At 40.8% G+C, this 26,872-nt stretch overlaps 1 protein-coding gene across 1 annotated transcript in view; it reads left to right on the top strand.

The window, feature by feature from the left end:
- LOC311195316 (DNA mismatch repair protein Msh3-like) overlaps positions 1 to 4,762 on the top strand; it is a gene marked incomplete at its 5' end in the record, with an annotated part of 48,867 nt that extends 44,105 nt beyond the window's left edge. The window contains 2 exons of the mRNA XM_084268695.1: positions 1,262 to 1,436; positions 4,491 to 4,762. Coding sequence (XP_084124821.1) covers positions 1,262 to 1,436; positions 4,491 to 4,599 — 284 coding nt within the window. The 3' untranslated portion in view covers positions 4,600 to 4,762. The remainder of the gene's footprint in view (positions 1 to 1,261; positions 1,437 to 4,490) is intronic.
- Between the last annotated feature and the right edge of the window lie 22,110 nt (positions 4,763 to 26,872).

Raw genomic sequence — 26,872 nt, 5'->3', positions numbered from 1 at the left:
GGCTCTTGTCAAATACCTTTCGAAAATTCACACAGGGTTTATCCACTACATGTGTCTTACTCACATGGCATCCAAACTTAGAACAGATTTGTGATGTAGGAATTCCCTCCATACCTTTGCTTTTTTTTCTTTTTCTTGATGTATCAGGTTTAATCAGGTGCTTGACAATTCTGCTTGTATTCTGGTTTTCCTGCTTTGCCTGAATTCTTCTTAGGAATATTTAAGAATTGATATGAGCATCAGCATGTCCTTTGCTCACAAAGTTCATTAACTGGAGTGTTGATCTTTGATCCCATGATACAACTGAGATGTTACCAACATTCAGTACTTACTAGTCCTTAACAGCTGTGTCCACAAAGCCCTATCATTTATGTTTCACTTTGTCTTATTTCACGTTTATGTCCTGCTTCAGCATTTCTACCTTAAATGTTATTTTACCTGAACCTTCAGGTTATATGTAGTCTTTACAGTTTTGCTACAGAGAGACACAATAGCCTGTGAGCAAAAATGCATCTGTGTTTCTTACTCTATAACTTTAGCTTCTGTTGTCTTAACATTTTAATTGTTTCATTTAAGGTGAGTTTTATGGCATGTTTTTTCCCAATCTTTGACTTAGATAACTCAATTCACCTTGAGTCATTATCAGTTATGGAAATGTCCATTGTTCCAAAATCTTGCAATCTTAAAACAGAAAAGTGAATGGTAGTGAATGATGTTGTAGAGTTTCTGGTCTTTACACAAGGCCTGGCTTGTGCAGAGTTGCAACAAGGATGTCTTAGGAGGAAAAGGAAGGAGTCATAGGACCTATAATGATGTCTTTTACATTTGTACCTTTTCATCCTGTAGAAAACCCCCTAGCAGAGGATCCACCATCCCAACTTGTATTTTTTTCTAAGCATTTTTTATGGCTTTCAGCCTCCTGGTAGGCAGGAAGCTTTTTAATGTGGTGTGGTTATGGACTTCTTGACTGATAGGTTACTGACACTGTCATTGCTTAGCAGACATGAGATGGAGTGTCCCAGTTGCAACATAATTAATCAGTTTGACGTACAGTTTTTGACACACAGAGATAAGTCTGCTAAAAAAGACACCAGGTAAACATCTATTTAAGAGTTTTTTCATTCTCACAATGGGTAGGTAAAACAGAATAAATCATACCTGAAGCATGAATGGCAATGAGACCACAGTCTTTGTCATTTCAGTCTTTGGTCTGCTGTGTTTTATTAACATAATAGTTTCTCATTTTGGTTTTATTTTTTAGGATTTGAACACGAAGAGAATCCTGAATTTATCACTTTCCTTTATCAAATCACTAAAGGAGTCTCTGCAAGGAGTTATGGGCTAAATGTTGCCAAACTGGCAGATCTTCCTGAAGAAATCTTGAAGAAGGCAGCTCACAAATCAAAGGAGTTGGAGAGGATAGTGAATATGAAAAGGTCAGAACAATTGTGATTTCCCCTCTCCTCAATGAATATTCAGCTATGAATTTAAGAACATTTCACACAGTATGCATTAAAAAATGTACAGTAAGAACTACTTCAGCTACCCTCCTCTACTTTTCAGGGAAGACAGTGAAACAAACCTCAAAAAAAAAAAATCTTAGGGAAATCGTGCTATCTCTTTCAATCAAAGCTTTAGATTTAAAAGGTAGATACTATGTCAGAGGTTAATTGCTGCTCTCTGAAACAGGATTGGAAAAAACTAAATGCATGTTGAGCTAACATTAGGAATAAACTGTGGGGGGTCTTTTTCTTATGCTAAATACGTAATGTATGCTTTCATGTATGTATTTTCTCTGTTTTCAGAGAAAATATTTAAACATATATTTAATATTTAGAATATAACTCACATCTAGTATCTCTTCTGTTCTACCAGCGATAGTGAAAATATTAATATATTTAATTTGGAAAGGATATTATTCTCCGTGGAACTTGTATTTGCATAATACAATATAGATGAATATTCTTCAGTTTAACTTAAAAAATTAAGTATTTATGATTTAATTAAAGTATTAATAATTTATAATTTATTTTGTTTACCTCCTCCTCCCACTCCCCGACACAACACACAAAAATTTACTGAAAGTTTGGGCGTTTTAATATCTTTCTGCTAACCACTTTTCATTTAGGAGCTTATGCACTTTATATAGAGACTAGTTATGAAAATTCTTATGTGTGTCAAATAGTATCACCTCTATAAAACCTGTAACATTATATATATAGTTTAGATATAAGTATGTGCGAGCATTCATTTTAATTTCCACTGAATTTTTTGTTATTGTTGTTTTCAGTGGCAGTCCTATCAGTAAACCTTCAGGAATATAATAAATTAACATCCTTGTTGCCTGGTGGTTGTAACTAATCCTGACAGAATAATTTTGTATGAGAAAATTTTGAGTACTAATTATTTGTAGGTGCAAGCAGTTCTTTTGAAACTGAACAGTGCTTAGTGCTTAACACCAGTTTTTATCCCTTTTTCAAAAAGCAAAATAATTCTTTTGATGATACATGACAGTTTGTGGGAAAAATAATGTGGTGGCTTCTGTTAATTGGAAATAATAGCCCATAATTGACAAAAGTAAAACAACAAATTACTAGCAGTGACTTGACTCTGTTGTTATGTGGGGTTCTAAAATCAAGGAAAAAAAATGTTTTCCAGAAAGGTGAGAGTATGAGCTGGAAGGGTAGTGTTACTGTGTAATAAAATTAAGATGCAAAATAATACTATATGTACATTTAGCTTGTATTACTTTGTTCTGTGAAAATCATGCTAGCATATTACTTGGACAGGGCACAGAGTTCTAGTGTGTCTCCAACCTGTGGGCAGTAAAACTACTATCCAGTGATGTCATTAGAAGATTGATTTACAGTGCCCATGGAGGGGTAGCATGAGGGCTGACCAGCCAGTTTTAATTAAGGGACTTAATTGTGCCCAGTTGTTCAGCTTTTGAATAGGTAGGTAAGCGATTGTCTCTATTTTAGATTTTGGTATAGAATTTGCTTCTGTACTTGTGGTGGTTTGGCCCTGGCTGGAGGCCAGACACCCACCAAAGTCGCTCTGTCACTCCCCTTCTCAGCTAGGCAGGGGAGAGGAGATATAATGAGAGTCTCAGAAGTGAGATGAGGACAGGGAGAGACCATTCCACAATCAGCACCAAGGGCACAACAGACTCAACATGGAATAAAATGCACCTATTTATTACCCAACTGAAACAGGGCAGGGTAATGAGAAATCAAACCAAATCTTAAAACCCCACCCCTCCCATCTTCCCAGGCTCAGCTCCACCCCCCATTTCTCTCCCTCTTCCCCCAGCAACACAAGAGGATGGGGGCTGGGGTCAGTCCATCAGATGTGGGTAACCTGCTGCCTCTGAGACTAGCTTACACCATGTGATGTTTGACGCTTTCTCTTCTCCCTTTAAGGACAGTGAGCTACACAGGGGGTGAGGGACAAGGGACATCCAAGGCACATCAGTTGGTAATTCATCAGATTTGACCTGTAGCAGGTTATTCCTTCCCTGGAGACCTTTTGCACACACTTTGTAGGGAACTTCATGCAGCTGTATAAACCTGGAGCTCAAGTCAATGACAAAGTAAAAAAAAATCCCAACAAACAACTATTATGTCCAATGACTTCAAAGAGTATAAATGATTGTATTAATTTTTCCAGTTCTCCCGTGTAGGTCATTATAGAAATACTTGCTTTTGTATATTCCTGTTTATTTTCCCTTATTACCATGATGTCATCTAAATGCCAGAGTATTTTCCTATACCTTCTCCTCAAAAGAGGCATTAACAAATTCAGAATTTGGTATGACATATCAGTGGTAGGAAATAAAAATTATCATGAACTTGGGAATAAAACTCAGACCTCTTCGTAGCAGTATACTTGTGGTGTAACAATACCCACAGGCTAGCTGTCTTGTCTTAGTTTTTAAAACACATTCATTTTATTTAAGAAAATCCACTGTGTAATTCCATCCAGTCTTGACATCTTTGTCATCAGGAATGTATTAACCTATTTTAAACATCCTGTTGTTATTTGTGTCAGCTCTTTTTAAATCAAAAAGTATTAAAAAAAGAACACAGAAGGATGTGTCTACTCATTTATATTGAAAATATCTCTTTATGGTTCTACTAATGCACATTTGTTGGAACTGAATGCTGAAAATTAAACAGTGCAAACTACAATGCTGTTTGTTGCCTTTGCTCTTGCTCAGTGTTCTATTTCATCTCATCAGTGTTTCTAGTGCTCTGAAGTTAGCTATAAAATTAAATTGTTGACTGACAGAGCTGGAATAAATATGTTTGGAAATGTTAAATAATTGTTTAAAGATCACATAACATTTTAAACTGTGCAAACTGCTGGTTTTGACTGTGTATAAAATTTTGCATAAGACTATAGGGCTTTCAAGGTTTGATGTGTTTAATTTAAAAATACTTCCACATTCTGACTGATATTTGTTTGCCCCCCACCCCCCTTTTTTCCAGGAAAAGGCTAAAGTGCTTTGCTGAAGTATGGCAGATAAATGATTCTCAGGAACTACAGAAATGGAAAAGTATGTGTGAACCTGAAGATGAAAGAAAGGACAGTTTTTAGTCTTCAAATCATGCTTAAAGATTGAAAATATTGGGGATGCAAAATACAGATCTGAAGACAAACAGATTATAGGTGCATTAAGCTGACTTTTCTGCCTTTTGAGAGATAAGAGATGATGCATTGTGATATGATGCTCCACACCCACTTCCTGATTGTATCTTTCTCACTCCACATTTCCTCCCTGAAGTGTTTTCACCCTTTTCCTTTAATGCAAAATGTCTAGTGGCATTGGATTTGGTTTCTAATATGTTTAGAAAACAAGAGAAAAATTACGTTGATAAGTAATTTGGCAAATATTTTTAAATAAAATAATGTCTTTTAAATTTATCACATTTCAATTTCTATAAAAATCCCTCTGTGTTGCAAAAATGTAGCTGAGTCTTGACTATGCTATACTGCTGTGCAACTGGTAAATGACTGCCATAAAGAGACTTTTTTGGTTTGTTTGTTCTAGTATTAATGCATTTAAAAATCACTGGTTTTGTAGATCACCCTCTAACATGCACCATGAATTACGAACAGTGTGTGGCTGGATAGGAGAGATGGTGCAACTAGTAGTTCTCAAAGCAGCAGCACAAAACACACATTGACTGGTTTTCCTCTTCATTCTTATGCATACCTGCTTCTTTTTCAGCTTCAGCTTCTGATATTGGCATGGTCTGAAGACTGACATACCCTAAATAATGTTGGAGTACCATAAGATGAGATGAAAAAGGCAATTCAGACTATGCAACTGACATCCCCTGTGCTCTGTCAAATGCAGAGTAAAGCTGGGAAACATGTTTAAAAACAGAAATGATGTTTTTTAAATTTTGAGTGTGATATCCAATTGATTTTCCTTTATAAACATAACCACTTGCTATGAAAGTGGACAGTGATGTCCAGACACTTAAAACTTGGTAAATACTTTGTTGTGTTTTAAAAAAAAAAAAAAAGTGGAAAGAAATTAAATAAAATATAGTCTTTATTTTAGTCTTTTTTATAGTCTTGATGAAATGAGGTTTTGTAATCTTGGAGACAGCTGAACCTTTCTAATTTTTTTCAGTTTATATTTTTTTTTCTGAATAATGCATGTCAGATGAAGATGAAGTAGTGATATCACATGGGATTGAATTAGCCTTTCCAATATAGAGAACTTCATGCAGAAAAGCTTGTAATTTTTTTTACCTGTGAAAAACAATTGCTAACCTGCACCAAATATTTTTTCCTGATAGTTCAGATGACAAAGCATAATTAAAAAAAATATATAGTTTGTCTGCTTCAAATAGCAGCATCTATTTAATACAAGCATCTGCTTCTGCTGTGTGTGGTGTATTGATGTAAATCAGAAGAGCTGAAGAAGGAAGCAGTTTTTTAAGGTGTTGCTGCCCAAGTGTTTTTAGCTTTGCCACATGTTGTGAAGCACGAGTGTAATACTCCATTATTAATGCACACAGCTGTGGTGCATTGGAACTCAGGACTTGTGACCACAGTCTTCAAAGAGAATAAATAAGCCATTACTGAATTCCCATATGTGCTAAATGTGCCTTTAGTGAGACTCTCTTTACCCTCAGGGGAGCATTCAAACTGTGCCTCTGACAAGGAAAAAAATACCCACTACACCTGTATGAAGTCTGAAAAGAACTGAGAAATACAATTAAGGATGGAGAAATGGACTGGCCCCTTCATACTATCAAGAGCAAAGCAATTACAGCAGGCTTTTCTCTTAATGCCTGCGATCGTATTAGAAATAACTTCTGAATTTAGCCCTGCTCAGTTCAAGAACAGAGTTTATCTTGCTATCCCAGTAAGGTTTATTTCTAGATGTGCAGGCTAATTATTAAAGCCACTGTTTTATTCTCTGCTGATTCCTAGCAGATAGGTAAAAAGTTACAACCATTTGAGGATGCACTATGAAGAGATGGCGTACTATTGTTACATGTGTTTGCTGCTGATTTTAGGATACATCTGTAATGAATCACACAGTACAGTGCCACTTCATCTAGAGCTTCTTCTGATGACGTGGAGCAGCCACCCTCATTAGCAGGGTGAGTGCCACGTGAGTGTGATGACTCTGGGATGTGACGAGTTCAGACCTCACTTGGGTACATTTGCAGAGCATGAGATTAGGTGTAGTCTAGACAGGCAGCCAGACAGACATTCCTTGGCCTTTGTTAGCACAGAACACTAGAGGGATATAAAGAAACAAAGGCTTGCTGGAAAACCTGCAAAGGCATTAATTTTGTAGGAGGTTTGGGGTTTTTTTCCATGTTTTTTTGCTGTTGTAAGCTGGGACTTGCGTGTCTGTCATAGCAGGAGTTCTAAGAGATGGAAAGATGAGAAGCCTCTTTTGTGTTTTCCTTTTTTTCTCCTTTCTTCTTTTCTTTTCAATTCCAGCGCAGTAAGTTTCATCATAAAGACAGTTTGAAGTACGGTTTTTGGTAGGTGGTACAATCCTAAACATGTGCCCAGTTTTTAAACCAGAGAAATAAACCTTTTGTCCCAGTGCTGAGTCAGCAAGTTTGGATCTTTCATGCTGACAGCTGCAAGACTAAAGAAGAGTGATCCATACACAGAACATGCTTGGTTGTAGTGGGAATTTGTGCTCTTCTGGAGGTCGCCTTCAAGAAAAGAATGTCTAAATATCTTTGTCAAAATATGAATATTTTTGGGAACCTGCACAGTGTTGGCTCCTCCTGCCTGTGCCAGCATGTTACTGACAATAGTAAGATGTAATACTGATGTGAAAAATACAGATTTGTACTATACATAAAGGTATGGTCTCCCTGAAAGACTTTAGCACTTGATGGCTTTTACCTGGTTTCCTGAAGTATTTATCACTCCCTTAGGCTTTCCCACTGTTTCCTCTCCCCTGCTCTTGAAATATAAATTTTAATGCCTTTGTGCATCTTGTCTGGAATGTTATTGCCTTTAGAAACCGCAGTGCCACAGGTTAGCAACAAAAACTGGTAGATGGTTTTGATGGAAGAGAAGGCGAGAGAGGGCTGGGTACACTTGTCACTGCCTTTTTGTGTTTGGTTATGTAAGAACGTAATTATAGAATACCCAAAGTAAAACACATTACCAGTAGCAATTACCTTTCTTACTGGCACACAGTGCCTTTCACTGAAGTAACTCTCAAGAGGATTTTCCCATGTATCACAAAGTTTTCCAGAAGTATTTATAGAAATTACATTAATTTACCTACCACATAAGTTTACAACCCGTATAAATGAATTTAAAGATCACTGAAATGTCATCTGAGTCAGGTATTGCAGTTAAGTCTGTTCACTGCAATGAAAGTATTATTTATTCAAATCTGTGGGAAAGCAAAGCATCCAAATATTTCTACTATATGTAAAATTCAGTGAGAATTTAACTCAGTTATTTGAATTTCTTGCAGGTCTGACATAAGTGCATGTTTCATAGGGAGATAAGAGTTTGGTAGATTGCATTGCACTGAGAGAAGTAGGACGCTGCTCCAGAATCTGGATCACACTGCTAGAATGGCTGTTGGAGGGCCTCCTCCCCACTCTCACCCCAGGTGGCCACTGCAGTCTCCTTCAAAACCTTAGCACCAGCACTGCCAGTCTTGGACAGCAATCTGAAATGTAAGTCTGAGCCCTCTGCCTCTTCCCCCTCTCCAGTTTTACAGCCCATGAATGGACTGGATGCTTCTCATCACCTTTTAATTGTTCCTAAACGCAAAGGCCACAGCAAGCGGAAATTTACCATCACAGCATCATTTTCCCATCTGTTTTCAAAGCCTCCCTCACACCTCCCTGCAAAATCCTTGACACTTGAACCCAAATCAAATGTTTGTTAAATCCCAATTCAGTTCTGGGGGACCTACCAGTCCAGCTGGTAGGTAAGCATAAGATTCAGCTGTGAGACCACTTATTTGGGTCTTAGAACCACATCAGTCCAGTGCTGTTGACGGTCCTTGTTTTGTAGCTCTGCTTAGGAGAAGCTCTGGATTTACCCAGCTTGGTACAGTCCTGTACTAAAAATTCTCTTACCAAAATTATAGAACTCTGCTCACTTTGACAATGCTTCATTTGTCACTGTACATGGCTAAGCACACTTGGTGTGGAAATCCTTCCCTTGAACCGTATATTAGTTTCTTCCTCAGCTACTGATGCACAAGCTTGATGACTTCCTTAATTACATTATAGATTTTTCTCCTTGCCTAGCCGTAAAGACAAGTAGGAAGCAAAGGATGTTCTCTTAATTAAAAAAAAAGAAGAATTTCTGAAGCATCTTGTTTTGTAAGATGTGAGTCCTTGCAGGTCATGCTATTAATTGTGAAATAATCTATTTGTCCGAGACTAAACTGGATTAAGTCATAAATGAGCTGTAAAGAAAAGGATGACAAGGCCTAAGATACTATTCAGGGGAAATAAAGGGTGAGCAAGATAAAGACAAATACAGAAATCTAGGAATAATTCACTGTTCTAAGAACAGCAATAGGAAACGGAGTGAGCAGGCACTGGTTTGATGCTTTGGCTATAGGTAGAAGACATAAGGTGAAGAGAGCTTGCCCAAGGCTGAGTGCTGCAGTGAGCTCTTGTGCTGTTGCTGTGGATGGCCAGCACTCAGACTACAAGCAGTATCTTTCCTTCAGAGGTGTGATCAAGAGCATCTTGCCCAAAGTAGTCACAGGGAGATGGAGGTGGTGCCTGGTCATAGGATTCATGTCATTGACATCGCAGCTTGTGGAGGATGAACTAAGCCATCAAGGGAGGGCAGGGAGATAAGTTTGATGGCCCCTCTCCTCTCTGTGGGTCACACACAGAGGTGTTCTCATCACTCATGATGGAGAAGGCGTTTTTATTCCATCCTCAGCCCTGCACAGGTTCATCACAGAATAAAGTTCAGCCCTGAAATACAGGGCTTTGCCTGTCTTTTAAATATATATTTATATAATGTTCATTAAAAGGCAGAGTTTTCAAATATATTTTTTGAACTTGCAAGGAATTTTTAAAATTTTGACTGCCTTCCTTCCAGATGTTTCCTTCTAAGTAACAATATTTTGGGGGGTATTATAAAATGAGGTAATTTTTATTTAAAATACTGGTAGATGCCCCTAGTAACAAAACTGAAAAATACTTCTGATTTAAATGTATTTTTAATGTTTGGGTCTTTGTTTGTGGCAATCGGTGATTCCTGGGAAAGAAGGGATTGGAAAACACAGCAAAATTTAAATAAACAATCTGCAATGAAGAAGTAGAAATCAACATTGCTTTTTACTTACAATAATCCAAATATCCAGGGTGACTTAAAACTCGGTGTCCTGAATACCAGGAAGATTACTAGATATAATTATCTCACTCTTATGTAACACAAAATAAAAAGTTTCAGTCAAGTGCTGAGCTTTTCCTTCTGCCTAGATACTGAAATATTTCTCTTTGCATATTCCCCTCTGCGTAAAGCATTAGAAATTGACTGTCACCTTAGAGCATTTCAGAGTGACTCGTGTATTGTGTGAGCACATGTTTTTAGTTCTCAGTTTGGGGAAGGGGAAATGACAGCACCGTGATGCTCACGGCTAGAGGCAGGTACCACTGAATTTGCCATACGGGACCTCCTTTTGCTGGTAGGTCTGTCAGGGTGGGGGACTGGCGTTTGCCTTTACATGGCTGAGTAGGACGCTCAACCTCCCCCAGGGCCCTGGTCCTCTGGCTGGACAACATCACTTGGGAGTAGGGGGGCTGTGGGTGGGGGAATGCCAATGTCCCTTCCCTGCGGGATCCAGCGGGACAGGAGGACCAGGCTTGTGCCCTCGGAGGACTGGGTTGTTTAGTCAGCTGAGGTTCCCACTGCTGTAGAGGAAAGGAGAAGGGAAAAGGTCTGTTCTCTAGTTGATCCACCACAGGGGACAACACCACACAGGGCAAATATTTATTTAGCAGTGAAAAGGCTAAAGATCGTTCCTTAGATCTCTACTTGGATGTGCTAACAGGCAGCTTGTCAGCCCCCCCTGTGTGCCTCAAACTTCTCTATTGCAATCACTGGAAAAACAAGTGCTTCAGTGAGAGCAAGCAAAGAGGGAAGTGGGGGGGATGTTTAAGGAGAAGACCTTGAAACAGCGTTTTTGTCAGAGTTTAAGTCAGCCTATTCAAAAAGCATATCTCCAGGGAGTGATAAGGCTTGTAATTTGGGATTTTTTTTCAAAACTCCAAAGTAACTAAGTTTTAAGAAAGCCAAGTACACAACACCAAGGTACGTTGAGCTGGCTTTTCCAGCTGGAATAGCTGGAATGCTCCCAGCTATTAAGATTGTCACATTGCAAGAAGCATAGTGTCCAGGGAGACTTCCCCTCTTCCCAGCTGGTTGGTATCTGTGGTGTTTATGTTCTCCTTAGTTATGTCTTGTGCATACTTTGAGTTAATGTCATTTAATTTTGGCTCACTGAAGGCATCTCCGTATACTGCGCTCTATTTGCAGTACTTTACTTAAGCAAAGACTGCATTAATGCAATAATTAGCTATATTAAACCAGCTGATCATCTATGCAAATTCATATTTTTAATAGCTTCCACCTAGAAAAATAAAGCCCTGCTAATCCTTTAATTAATTTGCAATCTAAAACTGTGTAAGCCTTTGACACTCTGTTTTCAGGAGCAATTAAGTTCAAGCCTGTGGCCAATGGTAAGTTCAGCTTGAGCCTGTGTTATGTCCCACAAGCCATCAGGATGAGCAGCTGTAGTTTTCCTTCCCATCTATACCCAACAGCTGGGAAAAAATCTCCACCTGTTTCCCAAGTGATGTGTGGCACACAGGCAGCAGGTATGCTCACATTTTATCCACTCCCACGGAGTTTTCATTCTTGACCTCAAAGATCTTTTCCAGCCAAAATGATTCTGTGAGTCTATGATCCTAAACAGGACTGTTTTAATTCCTCTTTGGGTCTCTCCAAGGCACCTTTGCATACTAACATCCTCACCACCATTGCTGCCCAATTTCCTTTAATCACAGTCTTACTCCATGTAACAGTTCTAACAGGCTTTGCAGTATGTTCTTCATGTTCACCGGTTGTTTCTCAGCTGGTATGTGCTACAACGATCTCATCCATCATTGCCAATAATTTTCCTTCCTCCTGATGAAGACAGAGGGTGTTCAACAAAAATAAAATAGCCCCTTGTCCCTGAATTTAAACTTTCCTCTGTACAGCAGCACCTTACAGCTAATTCCTCCTCCCTCTGATAACCAGGCATTTCAGCAGAGGCTACGACATTGCTCTGGATTTTATATTCCCAATGCTGTAATGTAAGAATGCTTCCATACATTCCTTCATTGTGCTGTTCTTCAGGCCAGCGTGTCCTGCAGTCTCTCCTCTCTACCCCAATTTCTGTGAAGACCTGTCCACATGCCTCATAATCAGATGCAGGCTTGATGAGACCAGGCACACAGTAAACAAGATGCTTGCCTGCAAGGATCTCTTCCTACAGACTGGGAAATGCTGGACCACACATCTCCTTGCATCTTGCCAGGGTGAGTGGGTTTAGTGCTACCTGCAGTTTCTCAGCACATCCTCAGTTCTAAAAGCTTTATCTTCAGGGCCCTTTAAAAATGTTCCCAGACACTCTAGTGAGGGTCGATTTAGATTCTAGGTTAGGAATTGTTTTATTTCCCCTGTGTTTTACAAAATCCCAGCTAGCATTGTCTGCATAGCTTTGTTTTCAATTTACACATTTAATAATTTCTTCCTTCTGCATTTTTGGAATGTAGGAAAGAGAATGATAGGGAGAGGCATTTTGACTCCTCCTCCACCTTTATATGGTAATCCTTTAATACTTCATTTCAACACCATGGTGATAAAGCAAGGGAATTGTAGCCTTCCAGTACCTGAATGGGCTACAGGAAAGCTGGAGAGGGACTGGTTATGAGGGACTGTAGTAGAGAGGACAATGGAGAACGGCCTTAAGCTGAAGGAGGGAGCATTTATATTAGATATGAGGCAGAAATAACTCCCTGTGAGGGGAGGCCCTGGCGCAGGCTGCCCAGAGAAGCTGTGGATGGATGTCTCCTCCCAGGCAGTATTCAAGACCAGGTTGGATGGGGCTTTGGGGCAACCTGGGCTAGTGGAGGATCTCCCTGCCTGTGACAGGAGGTTGGGACTAGATAGGCTTTGGAGTCCTTCCAACCAGAACTCTTCTAGGATTCTGTGAATATCTGAAATTAGATTTTTCAAGTCTCGACTTCACTTGGTGTTTCAGTTTTATATCCACTAAGCCTCGAGGCACGTTGATAGTGAGTGGCCCAGTGCTGCACATCAGTTTCCCTTAGCTTGTTTGACAGATCTCTGTGATCACTACTAATAATTTTAAAAATTTCCCTTCCATTTCCTGTCCATTGTCTTTTGGCACCACAGATAGCTGCTTTGTCAAGCACTTACTGAAAGTACATTTTCTTTTTTTTTTTTTTAAACCCCACTCACTTCCTCACTTTCCTAACAGACCTCACAGTGAAACTGTCTGCTAACATACCAGTGTAACTGCCCTGCACTGAGGAGGGAATCGGCCCACTGTTGCTGTGAGAAAGGAGCAGAGGAACTCTGAAGGCGACTGAGCAGACCCATGTCATGTGTTAGTGAATGGGGGGTGCTGCTCCTACAAGAGCTTTCTATTAAGCACTGAGCAGGTGGGCTCTTCTCTAGGCTTGGACACAGCCACGGTCTTGGAGGAGAGGAGAAAGTGCCTGTGGCAGCGATGTGTAATGCAAATTCCTGAGGCTGCTAAAACCCCGAGGAGACAATCTCAGTGTGAACGCTAAACTGTGTTCCCTCAGAGCTGTGCTTGAAGAGGAAACATGCAACATCTCCTTCCTTCACGCCTCCAGCCTCCTACCATGCATTTAGCAGAGCAGGAATTGTCTTGGCTGATAGGTACAGGAGAGCTTAACTATCTTGCATGGTCCTGTCTCCTTAGAGGCTTGTACAGCTTCTCAGTGGTGCTCATGAAAGCCAGCAGCAGGCCAGAAATCACTAAGAGGTGCTGTCTTGGTTTTGCCCCAGCTGAGAGCTGAGCCCCACGCAGACGATTGTTCTTTAGGAGGGAGTGTGGTGGGCACTACCAGGACAAGGTAGATACAAGTTGGAAATTAGGAAAATGTTCTTTAGAATGAGGGTGTTACATCACTGGATCAGGTTGCCCAGGGAGGTAGTGAAGGCTCAGTCCCAGGAGATACTCAAGGTCTCTGAGCAACCTGATCTAGGCAAGATGTCCCTGCTTCCTGCAGGGCGGGTGGACTAGAGGACCTTTAAAGGTCCCTTCCAACCCAGTATGAGCATCAGCTTCAGGCAGGGAAAAATGCCAAACCCAAGACTTTTTCCAGTGCACAGTCTGCCTTCTGTTTGAGTTTCCCCCCAACGCGGCTTCTTAGGCAGCAAAGATTGCTGATGGCTTCTTCTCATCTGTCTGGCCTCAGCTAGGTCAGCCCTGGACTATTTGTGCTTCTGATCAAACGTGTTGCCATATTCCAAGTTCCAGGAGCGTGGAAATGACATTTTCAATCCGCACAGGGGCCAGTGCCACCCTGTGCAAGATCGCCAGGAGCAGGAGGCCCACTGTGATGCCAGCAAGCAGTGGGATGTGACGTCACGTCGCTGGGTGGTTCTCTTGGGGCACCGGCAGAGCCTGGCTCAGTCTGGCTCGTGCCTGGACTCCCACTGAGCGTGCCTGCGAGGTGTGGAGGCTCGAGCCAGGCTTCTCTGGGTGTTTTGGTGTCTGCCATTGGCAGCTTTGGTGCCCGTTCAAGAGCCGTGCGGTGTGTTTCCCCAGCCCTGCCTGGCTGAGGCAGCTGGACACTGTGTGGTGTGCTTTTGGCATTGGAGGTGAGCCGTGTGAGGAATCGTGGCTATGGGGTGGCCATGGGGTGGGCTGTGGGGCTTGGGGAGCTGGGAGGGTGTCCTTCTGGAGCCAGGGGCCAGGGACCTGCTTCCTCCTCTCCCCTTCCCGGGACAGCCAGTGACTGTGGCCCCTCTCCCTTCTGCGGTGCAGGTCTCCCCAGCCCGCTGCAACAAGTCAACATGGCAACAGAGGAGGAACAGTGGAGCTGCCCCATCTGCCAGGGTGCTCCAGGTGACATGGCTTACGTGACACCCTGTGGCCACAAGTTCTGCCTGGGCTGCGTCCTGCGGTGGGCAAAACACAAATCATCGTGCGCCCTGTGCCGGCAGCAGGTCAACACCGTCCGCTTCTCCCTGCGGTCTGAGGACGATTTCTTGGAGTTGGATCTGCCACCACCATCAGATCCACTGGAGGACCATGATGACCAAGAAGAGCAGGAGATTGAGGAGCCGGCACCCAGCAGAGATGTGGCTGGCTTTACACCTGAGGACTGGGCAGACTATTTCCGCCAGTCTGAGGAGACACTGGAGCCCCTGCTCCCCTGGCTGAACCAGCATCTGCCATCTGGGGCTGAGTGGTGGGACGCAGATCTTCTGAAGAACACCGTCATCTTCGTTCTGTGCAGCCAAGGACTGGACGGGGTGTCCATGGTCCGTACCCTGCAGCCCTTTCTGCACGACCGGACAGCCAACTTTGTCAATGAACTCATTGAGGTCGCTGCAGAGAGCTGCAGGGAGCAGATGCTCCTGCACATGGGCTTCCCATTCTACGAGGCTGCTGAAGATCAGGAGTACAGCCCTGCCACCAGCCCTGTGCCTGCCCTCATCCCTGGGGGGCCTCCTACATCATCACCAGAGGGAAGTCCTGTTCCTTCACTGCAGGAGACTCCTACCACCTCCTCACAGCCCACTCCTGCCCCCTCGCCGGTGGTGACTCCGTCTTCCAACACCAGCGCAGAGGAGGAGTCCTTGGAGGAGTTGGGACAGGAGGTGGCAGCTTCCTCCATGGCTGCCCAGGGCAGGGAGTCATCACCCGGCAGGAGTTCCACCTCTTCACCACGGCGGCCCCCGAAGAGGAGAGCGAGTGGGTCCTCAGACGACGCTTCAGACCCCAAGAGGCCACACCACCGGCAAGACTAGGGAGACCCCGGAGCCATCGAAGCCGGGCCTGGACCAGCAGCTGGGGCAAACACCAGCCCCCACGGGCACTCCACAGCACCTGTTCTTTTTCTCAGTCTTTTGGTTTACTAAATACTCTTTAGGATAGTTATTTTATTGTAAGAATAGAACCCCCGTAGTTAAGTCTCATTTCTTTATGAATCCCCATTTCACCTTCCTGATACTTTGAACTTGTTTGTTGTTTTATTGTTTTATTGTTTTGGTTTCCATTTTCTGTTCACCTCATAAGGAATAAAGCATTTACCACATTTACTTGATTTTGAAAAGGACAATGTGTTCTCATTGACTGTCGTGGTTTTGCCCCAGCTGAGAACTGGGCAACACGCAGCCACTTGTTAGTTAGGAGGGAGTGTGGGGGGTGGGAATTCAGGGAGGGGGAAAGGGAGGGAGAAGCAAAACCCAAGAAACCAAAACCTTGTGGGTTGGGAGAAGGATAGTTTACTGGCATAACAGAAAGATAAACATAATAATAATGACAGGACTTCAGAGCAAAACACATGAAACTGGTGGTGCACAAGGCAGTGTCTCAGCAAACTGCACAACTCAGCCGCACAGCTCAGAGCTGCACTGAAACTGGATGGTCCCCAAAAATGTGTGTCCTGGAGCTGCCTGCTCCTCCCCCCACCTGCCCCTCTTTTTTGCTGAGCATGACATCATTGGTATGGAATACCCCCTTTGGGCAGCTTGGGTCACCTGTCCTGGCTGTGTCCCCTCCCTTCCCGCTAGCAGTGACCTATCAACAACTGAAAAGTCCTTGACTGCTTGGCAACAGCTAGAACATCAGTGTGTGACCAGCACTGCTCTCAGCCTAACTCACTCCCAAACATAGTATTCCATCAGCTCCACTTACTGAAAGTAGATTTTATTTTTTTTTTTTAACTGTTGTGTTTAAAACCCCACTCACTTCCTCACTTTCCTAACAGACCTCACAGTGAAACTGTCTGCTAACATACCAGTGTAACTGCCCTGCACTGAGGAGGGAATCGGCCCACTGTTGCTGTGAGAAAGGAGCAGAGGAACTCTGAAGGCGACTGAGCAGACCCATGTCATGTGTTAGTGAATGGGGGATGCTGCTCCTACAAGAGCTTTCTATTAAGCACTGAGCTGGTGGGCTCTTCACTCGGAGGAGAGGAGAAAGTGCCTGTGGCAGCGATGTGTAATGCAAATTCCTGAGGCTGCTAAAACCCCGAGGAGATTTGCAGTGGCTTTACATGTAATTCATTCCACAGAGAAGATGATAGGTTTTCCCCAGTTAAGTCCACAAACCCTGACAAAAGATTTACGCCTTGTGTTTGGACTGGTTTTGCAAGTGAGGAAATGATTGCCCATTAAAGGACCCAAGGCAATACAACCTCTTCTTTGCTGGCAGCACGCGGCGGAAGCGTCAGGAGAGTTTATAATGTCTCAGGCTGTAGGGGAGATGAATTATTTGCAAGAACAAATACTGGTTCAGCACTAGTGTCCAAGCGATTTGGGCACAGCTTATGAGGTATGCACTGGTGAGTACTAGAGGTTTACAAGCCATTGCAAAGCTATTGGTGTACATCAGCTTCATGGGAAAGTGCACTTTTTCTTGCCTGACTCTATTCTATATTCTATAGAATATTCTGTATTCTATACAGAACTGAGTGCTGTACCTTTTGCACAACTCTTCTGACTGTCCCAAGACAAGTACTGTAACTAACGTCAACTATGGTCCATGTTACCCTTACTAAGAAACTGATAGTCAGGTGAGACTTTGTGCTGCTTTTGAGATTTCAGCTTCGTGACTCTGAAGAAAGGAGGAAAGGAGCAAGTGGAGAGGAAAGGTTTGGAGATAGGAGTAAGCCGTATTGCAGGGATGCAATAAAAACCTAAGGAAGGGAATGTAAAGTAGAACAGAATTGAGTACAAGCAGGATGTCAGAGTTAGTTAATTACTATTAGGAAGGAACAGGATTAATGATAGGGTATTTATGGCAGTGTAATCACTGGTGTCTACTGAAATTCTTCACCACCCACTGCTCAATACCCACCAGAAGAAATGATTTTCATTAGACAATGCCCTACTTGTGTTTCAGGTTCTAAGTAATGCTACCTTGGTTTGGTTTGCTCAGATGATGGCTGAAATCAACAAGAATCATCCTGCTGACTCCTGAAATTCAGACCAGACTCTAAATGGATAGTTACATTGTGGAAAAAACTAAAATCAGTATGTAAGAACTAGTAAAATATTTGAAAACCCTTCAACTTCTTATATGAGAAGTCTGAATTTACATTAACATTAGAGGATTAGAACTCAGTAGGGAAAAATATGTGTAGTGTAAATAAAAATTTGGAGCTATTACAGAACATGTATTTAAATTGTTACCTGATGTTACACGTTAGATTTTATGGGGTATTGCTTGAGAACTTTTGAATTATCATTTGTAAATATTTCTATGGGAAGACTGGTAGTATAGGGCAAAATAAAACAGTTGTTACAACTTAAAATGTGCAAGTAAATAGAGATCCATGTGGATTTTGGGACATAAGCAGGCAGGGGAAACAATACTAGAGGAAGAGTGTGACTACAGGGCTGTTTGGTCCTTTTTCCACTGAAGCCTGAAGGGGTAGAGTTGAAATCATTGTTGCTAGTAAATGCCCTTTAGAGTGTTCAGCTGGAAGTCCTTTTTTTTTTTTCTCCTATTTTTTTTCCCCTTTAGGTGAGCACTCAGAATAAGTGATCCCTGCTTTGAGTCCCCTTTACTACTCCAAAGTGTGTACTAACTACTATATCAGAAAATGGAAGGAAAGTAGGAAAGGAGCGACTACTCTTTTCTCCTTCCTGTCCATATTTTGCCCTCAAATTGCTGTAATTTATTGTTCTCCTAAAATGGATCTTACTGAACACTTTAAGCTTTGGAAAGAAGGGGGGGGATTTCTTTAGAGGGACTACACTTCCTCCTTTAAACATCAGATGATTATTGAGTGAACTTGTACTGGTCATCTTTTATTTCAAAAATACATATCATTCTGCCTTGAAAGGTTATTTTCTCAGTTCTTACTGTGGTCCATTTTAGTGTTGTATATGCAAGTTATTTCTTTTCTAACAGATTTTTCTTCTCTGTGCTATGTCTGAATCTATTTCTTGAGGAAATAATTGACATCTCAGGACAGAGTCATAATGACATCACTGTGAGTGATCCTATGTCAAAGTTCCCATTGAAGTTGGTGAGATACCTGCCTACTGAGAATTAAGAACAAACATCATATCTTTGTAGAAAATGGCAAATATAGGAATTTTTGCCACTTGGAAAGCACAAGAACACTCACGTAACAGTTTAATAACAACAGTGCTTCTCATGTGAAACCTTCCTCTAGAAATGAAAACATGGATTCATCTTGCATTTTATCGCATACACTCGTGTGTGCACAGTACAGCTACCAAAAATAAATAGAATGATATGTATGAAATGACTGGGTACTGCATAAATGTCCTAGATGTACAATTACTGCAAATAGAAATAAAAATACTGCTGCATTTACAGCAAAGATGACTTCCTGCCCTTTTTGGTGTTGTCTGTGAATATAAAGTAGAGAAACCTGTTGCTTTGGCACCTTCAAGCTGGTACAGGCTTTGTGATATCCCCTGTCATTTGTACACATTGTACAGGCAGCAAACTACACCTTTTCCATACACTACTTTGTTCTTTTCTTATCAGTCTAGTAATGGCTTGTTCAAGAAACTGTTGTGTTTACCAGCCTTCTGCTTAGAAAAATCACAGAATCACAAGGTTGGAAAAGACTTTGAAGATCATGAAGTCCAACCATTCATGTCCTAAGCTAAACCATATCCCTAAGTACCTCATCTACCCTTTTTTAAAAACACATACAGGGTCGGTGACTCAGCCCCCTCCCTGGGCAGCCTGTTCCACATCCCAACAACTCTTTCATTAAAAAAAGTTTTTTTCTAATATCCAATCTAAACCTGCCCTGGCACAGCTTCATGCCATTTCCCCTTCTTCTATCTCCTGTCACCTGGCTGAAGAGACCATCACCCACTGCTCTACAACCTCCCTTTAGGTAGTTGTAGATGGTGATAAGGTCTCCCCTCAGCCTCCTCTTCTCCAGGCTAAACACCCCCAGCTCCCTCAGCCGCTCCTCATAGGATTTGCCCTCCTGCCCCTTTACCAGCCTGGTTGCACCTGGCAGAATTAGAAGTTATCCTTTAACATAAAATATCTATTAGTCAAAGGCAGTTGTGTTTAATGCATTTTTGGTACTAAGTTGCGTCAGACCCTTGACACAAGTTGTTAATGTGTTCTGCAAGATTAGTATCATAAAAAATGCTTCATTATTTTTTGATTTTACTGAGGTAATTCAGTTTTTTAAAAATCCTTGAGCATCTGATGGCATGTTTTTTGGGCTCTTTTCTTAAAGGGGGCACTGTTTTGCTGTAGCAGGGAAAGTGAATGAATAAAAGGGCAGTGATTTCTTATCTCTTCTTATATGGGGAGGCTTAGATACAGTCTTCAATGTTATTTGAAACCATATAGTAGTATAAATGTAATATTTAGTGCTTAGAGCATCTCAGTAAGGAAGTAGATTTTTTCCCTGTATTTTAGCATTTGTGGGAAGAAGTGGAGACTTCAGTAAACATGAGTCATGGCAGCGAGAGTTATGGCGTAAGGTTCTGATTCATTCTAGGCCAACCAGAAAACTGTGAGGTGGCCACTCTTGCATTTGATTTTATGGCATCGCTTTCTGTTTTCATGTTTCCCTGACTTTTGGTTGAAGTAATACAGGTGTTGTTCATGATGTTCTGATAAAAGCCAAGAAATATGCTGGTTCAAAAAGAAATTACAAGTACAGTCTGGCGCTGACTTGAATTTCGTTTCTTCAGATTGTATGTTTACATGCTGGATTTCCTCTAGTAAATATTTATGTCACATGTACTCTCAGCTTGTACTAGAAATGATCTCCCTTACTGTAGTAGTTGGGTTCAAGGTCTGTTTCTGCAGGCATTCTGCAACACGTGTTGTGTTGGTAGTGCAGCTGATGGCACAGGAACTTGACAAATTATAATAATTACATTCTTATCCATGAAGTTTCTAGTTTGCAGGGAACTGGAGCTGGTGATACTCTTTTGCAATTAGCTTTGTCAACTGCTGTAATTATACATTTGGAAAATGATGGCATTTTACTTTTCCGCGTTGTTCAGAACTGATGACTGTAGACAAGAGTACATTGTAATGGCTCTGAATTACATTTAAGTGTTTGCTGCTTACTACTGCCTAATCTGGTTTTACTACTTGTATTATTTTTGAGTGTTTGCTTGGGTTCAGTTTGATGGATTTGATAAACTTGGCATGTCTGATTACTCTGGCTTCGAATTCCAGTTAATATATAAACTGCTAAATTGTCAGTGTTACCATGTATGTACACATGCCATATAAGCCCATCTTTGTTTACATACCATGTACGTTGTGCTGAAGTTGATTTGATATCTTTGTCTTGTGCCCTTGACTGCTTCACTTGCTTCTATGCCTTTTAATTTCTCTCTCTTTCTCCGGGATTTACGGTGGTATTTCAGTTTCATGAGGCGTTGCGAATAACTGCCATTAAAAAAATAAAACACCTCAGAGCAAACCATTTTCTCTTATGATCCTCCTCTCCTCCTCCCCATGTGGAGCTCCACTCCTGCCCTAACAGAGAACTTCATATTTTGCCAGACATCCTCGTCCCTGTTGCTGTGAATTGAACGCAGGCATTTAGTTAGCATTATGTGTAGTGGCTGATGGAGAAGTCTCTGTAATTTTCGTTTCATAAAGTACACAAGTCTAGGTTAGCAGACACAATTTATGTTATTAAAATATATTTTTCTGAAATCTCAAAAAGTTATTTACTGTTTTTTCTCAAGTTTTCTCCACAGACAGCTTTTACAGTACCGTGATTATAAATCTCTCAAAAGAGATGATTTGCAGGAAGATCTGTGAAAATGTAGTGTTCAAATAATCATGTCCTGTGAAGTTGTGTCATTCAGTCAACATCTTCATCCCAGCTCACTGCCCTACTCTGGTTGGATTTTCTTTAGAAAAAAACAGGTTTAATCATAATTGTAAATAAATTCCTTAGGGTTGTTTTTTTTTTCCAAAATGTGGTTTTGCAAATAAGTTCACTTGTGTCTGCCTGAATCCTTTCTCTATCATTATTCAGAGTGAAATATTGCTTGCTCAAACCTAAAGAGCCACCAGTATAACAGGTTTTTTTGCATATTACAATACTGTATGTCTAAGTCTGATAGCCTATGCCAAGAAGACTATATACTGTAATTCCTGTATACCTTTTCTTAGCTGCTTATTCCTACTTTAATTTGTAGCTCTGTGGCTTGTGCTGGTGCACCTCTATGTGGAACCATGCTGTAAACTGGATGACCGTCTGAGTGTCCTCCTTTCACTAAAGGGTGATTGTTGCAGCTCTGTTCAAGCTAGGAGAGAAAATGCAGGTAGTGACCAGGGGATTGATGCAAACCTGTGTTATACTTCGCTCAGAGTTATGAGCGTGGTGACGTACATTTTGATCTTTTAAAGATCTTTGTAGCCTTTTATTATGTATGCATCATGATAACTGAGATATAAATATCCAGAGATTAGGGAGTATTTGAAGTCTGGTATGAAGTGAAATCTGAATTTTTGAGCAAACTACTCAGATTTTAAAGGTGAAGATTAAAGTCCAGAATCTGAAGACTACTTTAGCTGCAGAATAGATGTGACTAACATGAAAATAATAGCATTTCTGTTTGGATACAGCATGAGAGATTAGCAGTGTACTTTTTCTAGTAATAATGGGTCATAAGAATTTTGGAGGGTGGAAATTTTTACTATAAAATCTAGGATAAACCTATGTATTTAAAATACTGAGAATATCTTCCACTTTGCTTTCCTATAACTGTTATGTATGAACTTCAATTATGGTTCTGGGCTTCATTTTCCTCTGTGCACTAGAGGAAATTTGGGCTTATTAAATCCTAAGTCTTTTCAGCGTCTATCACAAATGTAAATGAACAGTCTGTAGTGTTGCATGCTCTCTGGATTGCTCTGATGATCATGTTGCCATGGTGATAACAGAGCATACAGGTTCATGAGACAGTATTAGTAATGCAGCAGTTTGAAACTTAATCAATGTACTGCTACTTCTCCCTATTTCAGTATCACTTCAGCAAAACTGAATTCTAGTCAGTTGTCAGTCCAGTTTATTTCCTATGGATTTCTTCTACAAAATTTCCCTCTTTATTCTAGGCACTGATCATGATCCAGTAATTGAAATCTGTAGTGGTCTGTCATACTGATTATATGACTGTCTTGTAGCAGGCAATCTTTTATTCAGCAGCAAACAGGTGAGGAATATTTTGGGCTTGAATAAATTATAACTTCTGTGCAGAAAGAAATTCTCTTTTTCAGAAGATTCATCTTGTTGGATAGTTTTGTTAATTGTGAAAAACTTTCAGACCAGTTTAGAACTGGAAAATGAGTGCCTATTAGATGTAACCAGAGGTATCAAAAGCAACTAAATGGATGTTGTCTTCTGGATGTTAAGAATACATTGAGGAAAAGGTATTTTACCCTTATGAAACTTTAATTAAAAAATATGTTCTTAGCAGTGTTTCATATTCTTTTGCTTCTGAGAGAATTTTAAGTTTAAAAATAATGTCACTAAATGTTTATGGACAATTATTAATCTATTGCTAGTGCCATTAAAGGCAAACAGTGACATAGGGATCTATAGGTTTTTAGAGATATGGTATGTAGTTAAAAAAAAGGCAAATTCTTCCCATGAGGAATAGCTTTGGTAGTAATTATTCAAGAGTAGGATAAAACCCTTAAGTTTTTTCTATACTGCATCTCAGTACTAAAAATTACTTTCTTTTTGGGTGCCATATTAATCACGTTTAACGTGCAAGGTCATGCAAAACTGAATTTACACCTATCATAATAAACCACAAAAGCCATTCTCTGAAGGTTTGTATTATCAGAAAACAGTACACCTGTATAATGCAGCTGTCCCTGGACTGAATATAGGCCTGTAATTAATTTCAGCGCCTACTCTTATGCTGTTAACATCCAGAAACAGCTTTTATTGGTTTATGAGTTGCAGACTGCAGAGGGTAAATTCCGTTTGATAGGCTCTCCTGGGTCACTTCTAGGAATGGTGTGTCAGAAGACATTGGAGCTGAAATTGAAACTGTACCAAAATGTCTATCCAGAAAGTTTCTACTCTCTTTTTCTTATTCTTTTCTTTTATTTTCCTTATTTCTAGTTAAAGCTGCTGTTACCATCTTACAGGCTAGAAAGTGGAGTAGCAGCTTTGTAGGGATCTGCATTGGCTATTCAGGGAGTTGTCACCTTAGCAGGAAACAGACCTCTAAAGCTTTTGTCCGTGATCTCTTCTAGCATCTGGAACATGTTTGCTCTTCGGGCCTGAACAGCTTACAGTGCCGCGACACACAGATGAGAGAAGACAAAGTTTTTGGTTTTGCATAGACTTGTGTGTGTTGTTTTATACTACTAAACTAAAACAAGTTAACATTATTTATTTAGACAAGTAAAGGCAGCAAGGAAGACCTTTAAGAATACATGTGATTGTTTGCGAGGTTAACTAGTTCATGAAGCTTTGTGGACAAAATCAAACTTATTGATTCAAAACTAATATGTTGGATATATAGGATCTATTTCTTACCAGATATATATTGTATACTTTCCTTTTAACATCCTGCTTTTAGCAGGTGGCATGCCTGTGAGAAACTGTTGTCGCAAAAGCAAAGATTTAAGGGGTGGAACGTGATCTAATGGGAATACAGGGGAGAAAAATCACTCTGAGGCAGACCTGGAGGTACAATCCCTCCTTAAGGCTCATTTCAGTCCTCCAAAATTGCTCTTATGAAGGTTGTTAGTAACAGACTGGTTTGAGGCCAGACCTTTGCAGCTGAAAAAGTCAATATACGGAGCTGTTACTTTTTCTTTACTGCCCTGTTCTCGCACACAGCTTTCACCAAAAATCTGTAGGGCAGCAACTGGTCATGCCTCTGAAGAGGATGCGTCCAGGAGCAGTGCGTACAGTCAGTGAGCTGCACTAAGTGTTCTGTTCGACCCTTTCAAGGCTCTGGATCCCGAGCAACCAGAGTTTGCCACCTGCCCCCTCCCTTCAGATAAGCCTACGGTAGTTTAAAAAGTTTCTCAGGGAAATGCAATTAGTAACGAGATTTAATAAAACCAAAACAACTGAATATGAGGAGCGGAGTCACTAGTCCTTTGTTCTTCCTATGTAATGTGAGATAATAGCGAGAAAGCGATTACATTACAACTAAATTAATTAAACAAAGCTCCAAAACATAAATTAGAATTTAACTGTGCCATTAAAAACTAATTTAATTTGCAAGCCATCATTACTAGATAATAAAGACCTACTGCAAAATGCACAACAATCTCTTGTGAACACAGGAAAAAAAGCAAGCAGTAAATCTTGTTGAGCAGATGAGTTTCTGTTACATTAGTAGAGGGGAAAAAAATGCTGAATGGATGTTTTAGAGCATAATGAGAAAGAGGAAGTAATGGAACAATTGGGCAACTTAATTTTAGCCATAAATGGTTTTATCGTTAAGGGAAGACCCTAGGGAATATTACAATAAAATGTATGCAGTATTGATTTTCTTGGTATGAAACTTTTTTGATTCAAAAAACCCTTATGAATTTACAGTAACTTTAAGCTGACACTCCTGAGATGTTACCCTTAGTTTCAGGAAAAATCAGAGTGGAAGGCTTCACTTCTGTGGAGATGTGTGGCATGAGATTACACGGCACAAGTGTGCACCAAAAGATGTACAAACAAGGCAAAAATAGTCTTCAGGCTGATTAATGCTGTTCTGTGTTGCTGGAGTTTCATCTTGTGTTGAATTGGTATACTGGCTGGACTAGAACCTGCTTCCAGGTCTGCAGATGTAAGCAGACATTTGCTGTGTTTCTGCAATTTCCCTTTGCTTTTGGTTTTCTGTATAAGATTGTGTTGGTCCCTGTTACATCTTGCAGTACGTCTCTGAAAACATCATAATCTCTGTATTTCCTGATGCGTTTGATGCAGTTGCTGTAGGCAGGGCGTGCCTTGGCGGTTCAAGCCAGTGCTGTTATTTTGGCCAGGAACTTCCCAAAAAAGTATTCTGCTGCCATCTTTCATTATAAGGCAGTGCCAGCAGATGGCAGTCCCGTACTTTCCTTTAGTCTAGAGGTGGTAGGCTTAGAAAATTACACTTTTACTACAATTAATACTGTTGCTAAAAGAAATGCTTTTCCCAATGCTTTTCCCAATGCTTTTTCCAATGGTTTTCCTTTTCTCCCTTCTTTACCAAGGCTCTGGTGGGAAGTTTGCCCCTTTGCTTTCTCTTCTGTGTGACGTCAGGGTTTGAACTTTATTTCTGAACAAGTGGTGGTGTGAAAATGAGGGAAGGTGTATGGAAGTTGCCGTATAGTCTGTCCCTGTGGCATTAACAGGACTATATAATTTATAGGGTTTATATTTTAAGACTCATTCCGTCTGAGTAATTTTAATCACTCTACCTGCAATTCTCCCTGTAGTATCATGAGGTCAGGCGCTCTCTTGCCTCAGTAGTTGTGGTGTGTTGATGCATGAAGCTAAAACAGCTGCCATGCTCGATCACAGAGGCATAAGGAATGTAATTTGTAATTTAGGCCCAACTCTTGACAACATTTAAGCACATGCCCAACTTGAGGCATGTGAGTTTTCCTGTTAGCAATTAGAGCTGCTCACAGATTTAGTTACCTGTAGATAACAGATTGGGGCACTGTGTATAAATCTACAGGTAGAACTGGTCAGGTTACTTGAATCACTTTGGATACAGAGTGCTGCATCAATACCAGTTGATATTATTTTGCCAAAAAATAAATGTCTTTTCTGACTCATCGTATCCACCAAGCTATGAGTCCTCAGAGAAAGACAATTCTTCACTCTAAGCTTCCACAGGTCATTTTATTTTTGCTTTGTTTATTATTTATGTGTTCCCATAAATGCTTCTTATGCTGTTTCTTTTGGTGCATACAAGAACATCTTCCAATACAGCAGCATAGACCTTGTCTTTTTAGGGGTATGACTTTTCCTGACAAGAGAGAGTGTTTGGGAACTCAAGGGATTCTGGAAGCTATGACTGCGCAGAATAATTACCCAATATCTCCTGGGCTGTCATTTTCACCAGCTTTTCCCAGTGCAGACTTGTGCAGAGCAGCGGAAGGGAATGTGCT

Source organism: Gallinula chloropus (assembly GCF_964237585.1).
Source record: "Gallinula chloropus genome assembly, chromosome: 10".
In the NCBI taxonomy this organism is placed as follows: domain Eukaryota; kingdom Metazoa; phylum Chordata; class Aves; order Gruiformes; family Rallidae; genus Gallinula; species Gallinula chloropus.
This window is presented reverse-complemented; position numbering and strand designations above follow the sequence as displayed.